The sequence below is a fragment of the Glossina fuscipes genome, unplaced genomic scaffold (genome assembly GCF_014805625.2).
Source record: "Glossina fuscipes isolate IAEA_lab_2018 unplaced genomic scaffold, Yale_Gfus_2 27, whole genome shotgun sequence".
NCBI lineage: Eukaryota > Metazoa > Arthropoda > Insecta > Diptera > Glossinidae > Glossina > Glossina fuscipes.
This window is the reverse complement of record NW_023998422.1, coordinates 710,296-715,460: the sequence shown is the minus strand read 5'-3', so window position 1 is coordinate 715,460 and position 5,165 is coordinate 710,296. Positions and strand designations below refer to the sequence as shown.

The following is a 5,165-nucleotide window of genomic DNA, read 5'->3' as shown; positions in this document are numbered from 1 at the left end:
AAAAAAAATGAAAAATTGCAAGTATAGTATATTTCGGGCTATAAGACGCATCTTTTGGGTGCGTTTTATGGTCCGTAGGTAACATTAAACTACCTAAATTTCAGGTAATAACACTTCAGATTCAAGTAATACGAACGCTGACATTAACAATACGAGTAATAGCACCGAGAGTAAAGATCAACTGTACAGGTTATGTTAACAGGTTATGTTAACAATAGATGAAAATTTTGCTCTGAAAGTAACATTAAAATATATTTTTCAAATAATCACCTTATAATTTTGAAGTGCGTCCTATAAACCGAAAAATACGGAAATGATTTAAAATGCTTTCGGCAATCGGCGGTGACGAAAACGATTGCGCACTCCTTGCGTTTTCATTTACCCGGGCACACTTATAATGTATAATTTTCAGTTTATTTTGATAAGCGCAAAAGTAACCCAATGCGCCCACATTTTTGTCTTTGCTAAAAGTTGGTCTTTCTTCACACTTGTTTCGCAGCTCTGCTAAGGTAATTCATAATTGCACGATATTGAAAGAATAAAAAAATTACGAAGAAAACTAAACAAAAGTACAAACATAAATAAAAAAGAAATCATACTTGATGTTACAAAAAATAAAAGAAAATATATATATAAATATATATATATATATTTTCACTATTAATCTTTACATATAGTGTATGCATGTTTGGCGAAGAGTTGCAATATGCAAAGTGTGTTATAAAAAATGTTAACGAATTTATTCAAGTGCAGTTTTTTAATATATAGGTGTTACAATTTTGGAGGTGATAAACCCTGGACATGGCTATTGCAAACATGCAAAACTTTGCAAGTATAATAGAAGGAACAAGTGAAAACATTGTATAGTCAGGCTACGCCGACTATTAAATACCTTACACCCTGTACAATTTTTATTTTTGGCAATTAACACAGAAATTATACCCTGGAATATACTATTATCGGACTGCTTAGTAAAAATTAGACTTCTTTGCAAATGAAGTCCTGCGTCCCACTAGAATGATTTTACGTGAGGGGTTCAAAAGTCCAGGTACTTTTTATATCATTCCTTATGTCAAATTACTACTATAGGTTAATTTTCATCACAACATATTAAAATTGAGACTTTTATGGATCAAAGCATCAAAAGGATCAAGAATAAAGTCTTCAAAAAATAGGCCGATATGGTCTAAATGTGGTACAGTTAATTGTTTTAGTTTAAATTACTATATACTGATATAATTTTCAAAATGAAGTATTGAAAATTATAGCTTTTTGTAGTATGAACTTCAGTTTTTATAATATGGGAGAGCCTTCAAAAATTGCCCTTCAAAGCTTCTATACCTAATTAAAATGCCGCAATACTATTACTTAGCCACTTTTGCCGAGAAATTTTGAAAATTGGATTTTTTTCCATATAACGACTTTTCGAAATAGGGCGTTATCGAAAAGGAAGACCTATCGAAATCATTTTCAATAGTGTTTATCATTCGGTCAAACCACGTTACTGTAACCAATTGCATCAAAATATCTCAAAAATTGCGACCTGCAGCTTGAACACAAAAACACATGACATTAGACGGGCAGGCCGACAGACAGGCTTAGATTTAGAAAATGATTCTGAAACGATCGGTAGAATAAAAGTCTTAAGCCCCTCTGGATGTTACATAGAGTATACAAATTTAATTTACTTACGTTTCCCAAATAAAAAATCTTTTGTTTTGGTTAAGCTGTTTGCAGGCAAACAATTTCGCGTAGGATTTACTTTGTTATATCGAAACTTGGAAATGAAACCATGCTATCGCCCTGCGTAATTAGCGGCAAATTTTTTCCGCTAAATGTCTTAATGCTCGCAATCGACACATATCAAAGTTGCGTGGATGCACGCAGTCAACACTTTTATTTATACCAAACGATTATGAATAATTTTTTGTGCGGAGAGGAGAGAAGTCTGTTTGTTCGTCCGTCCAAATCTCAAATTCAAGTAATTTTCACGAGAAAAGAAGCATGAAAGGACTTATTAAACCCTCCTTCGCATTCGTACCAAAAAGGAAATTTTTATGTGGCAACAAAATATAATTTTAAGTAAACAACGACTAAAGTTGAAGCTGCATATGTGCTGGATTTGAAGCTTGCAGTGGGCACAAACAGCCTCGTGTATGAAATCCTTCAGTTATGTTTTTATATGCATCCCATTGCATCTCTCATGAAAATCAAGTCTTTATAGAGCAACAAGGGAGATCTACTCTTTGATGTTTTATGACAAAAAAAAGTAAGAAATCCTTTGAAAAAATAATTATCTAAATTTTGACCCTCCTCGTTGCAAAACTTTTTCATAGATCCATACGATCTTTAGTTTCGGACAGTTGGCTATGTAATGGTCAGCCGGCCGGCCGGCCTTGTCAGATTAATGCCTTTTAAGCCTGACTTTAGAGCTCGTTTTTGAAACTCTCAACGATTTGGTGACATTCTGCGCCGGAGATCCAATACATCCGGTGTTTTCAAATTGCATTGCTGAGTAAGCTTTTCTCCTTCTTCTTTCCTGTTTTACCGCTACAGACAAGTCTTAAAGTGCATATGGCGTAAATTTTGCTTTAAGTACTCCAAGTTCCAAGCATTCTTCTTCCTCTTGTCTGTTTTGCTGATGCAAACCAGTTTTAAAGTACATATGACGTAAGTCTTTCCCTAAGTAGCTCAAGCCCCATATCAGTATGATCGCATCCTTTTTCTTTTTTTCTGTTTTACTGATACACACAAGTTTTAAAGTATGGCACACATGATGAAATTTTCCCTTAATCATCCAAAGTTCCAAGCATTCTTTTTCTTCTTTCCTGATCTACTGCTACACACAAATTTTAAAGTCCATATGGCGTAAAGTTTTTCTCTTAAGTACCTGAAGTCCTTTATTAACAAGCTCGCATTTTAACTTAACTTTAATCCGCTTGAGTGGCCGAGTAGGCAAGAGTCTCGAGTAGCAACTCAATGGTCGTAGATTCAAATCTCTAGTGCGGCAAGGCCGAAAGCCTTAGATGTCAGTGCTTTAGAGAAGACTTTAGTTTTAAAATGTATTCTCTGATTAAATTTATAATAATAATAATAATAATAATAAAATCGTACCATCGAACACATGTACAATCGTTCAGTTTCATACCTTTTGTCTCGCTATTCGAAAATTACTTAAGGAGAATTGAGAAAAGAAGAGAAACAGAGGAAACAAGAAAAAGAAGCAAATAATCTGTTTTGCTAAATAATTTTAAAACAATGTTTTTAAATAATTTTCATTTTGTAATATAAACCGGTAGTCGGTAGTGTCCGCACTTGGAAACCGTTGGGGAGAGCATACATGTTGAAGAGCATGGCATTTAATTGTTATAATTAGACATTAAGCTAAACCTTTGAACACGAAGCTTTTTACTTTGAACAAAACTTGCAGAAATCAATAAATTTATACACGCAAAAGAAATTCTCTATCAAAATTATAAGAAATGTAATATAGCATGGAAATCATATTTATTTTATTAATTTAATTAATACATTGCTTCGGGTTTAAAGCTCATCTTTTGTTAATTTATTAACACGAAATGCTTCTAAAATATTTAACTTAATTACGAGCTCAGATCGCTTAAGCTCCGTTACTTTGCCAGCTTTCAAACGAGCCAAACGTTTAGTTTCATCTTCAACGAAACTGTAGCCTTTAGATTGAATTTTCTCCATATAAATTTTATAGATATTTGCATTTTGCTTATCCAGCTCTTTAGTAAGTTTCTCTTGCAATTCCTCAACATCTTTTAAACGCTTTAGCTGATCTTCTTCGCTTAGATTAGCGAAATTTTTCGCCAAATCATTAAGTTCTCGTGAACAACCTTCGCGGCCTATATACAACTCCGTATGCGAATTGACAAAACTTTTCAAATTATCTTCAGTAATATCCAGATACGAGGGAAATTGCACATAGTTTTTGTCGTCGCCTTTTTGGAATAACAGAATGGCGGGATAGTTTTTATCATCGACTTTGTAACGTTCGCCTAACTTCACATTATCACGATCACCGTAATCTTTAATACCTACTGTTGCTATTAGTATATCGTCGGTGACCGTATGCGCCGCTTTCGAGAAAGAGGCAAAAGCTTCATGCTTGTCGCCATAAGGAAATGCTATATCGAATTTAACTAAAGCGTATGGAAAGCGTCGTACGGTTTTATCGAAATTCAATTCATCTAAATCCACGCAACCCATGCAGGAACTGCTCATCACCACGTGATATGGTAAAGCAATGAAGGTAAAAAAAATACATAATAAAGTGTTCATTATTATCTTATCTTCACTTCTGGTTTTCTTTTTTTTTTTTTTTTTTGTTTTCTTTTTATATTTCAATTGAGTATGAATTTGCTATTAATAGTGTCTCTCTGTTTGCCTTTTGAACGCATAACCGGCAAAATATGTACTAAACACTTGATTGAAAATGTTTATTGTTTAAAGTTGTTTAAGCTAAGCAATAGTGATGCAGTCACTCTCACAACACAACCGCTAATGTAAGCATATATGAAATTATGGCCAACAGAACACGCGACATACAGACCAGACTCTCTTTCGCATAAGTTGGCTAAAGTCTCTTTCACTTTGCTTTGTTTGGCTTAAAGATCCACACGTTACGCTCTAAACTAAACTTAAAGGTTTATTGACTTTTCATTCTGAGCTTCATGTTCAAGTTTCGCTTTAAGTACAACGCTCTTATCTGTTTTTTTTTCTTCTTTTTTTCGTTTTTATTGTTTCGTAACATTTTCCTAGTTTAGGTTATACTCTGTGTTCTACTTCCCTGGATTTTTTCTTGACTTTACTACGTTCGATAGAGTGACAGAAACGCTAAGCTCTTCTGCATATCTATTCACTTTTTATATCATCCATCGTGTGATGGGAGTATTCTTGTCCGTCTGTCCACACGTCGAATGTGTGTAGTAAAGTAGTGTGTAATGTCCTTTTCGAATTTGAGAACAACCTTGCAAAATTCTCGCATCTACATCGGTATTGAAAATGGTTCAAATCGGTCTAAGGAGAGACCTACAGTGTGGCATAAGCTGAGAACATAACCGCTCTGGTGTCTGGTGAGTTCTGGTATGCTGCAAAATACGTAACAACAAAAATTTCCACATCCTACAGTACATGAAAAA

At 34.1% G+C, this 5,165-nt stretch overlaps 1 protein-coding gene across 1 annotated transcript; it reads right to left on the bottom strand.

Annotated features, from left to right (window-relative positions):
* Nucleotides 1–3,543: 3,543 nt before the first annotated feature.
* Nucleotides 3,544–4,440, bottom strand: LOC119635982 (protein windbeutel). Its single transcript, XM_038031048.1, has one exon. The coding sequence runs from the start codon at nt 4,303–4,305 to the stop codon at nt 3,544–3,546; it is 762 nt and encodes a 253-aa protein (XP_037886976.1). The 5' UTR covers nt 4,306–4,440.
* Between the last annotated feature and the right edge of the window lie 725 nt (nt 4,441–5,165).

Bases quoted from the DNA above. Each gene is read 5' to 3' on its own strand.
- LOC119635982 (XM_038031048.1), bottom strand. From the start codon at position 4,305: ATGAACACTTTATTATGTATTTTTTTTACCTTCATTGCTTTACCATAT.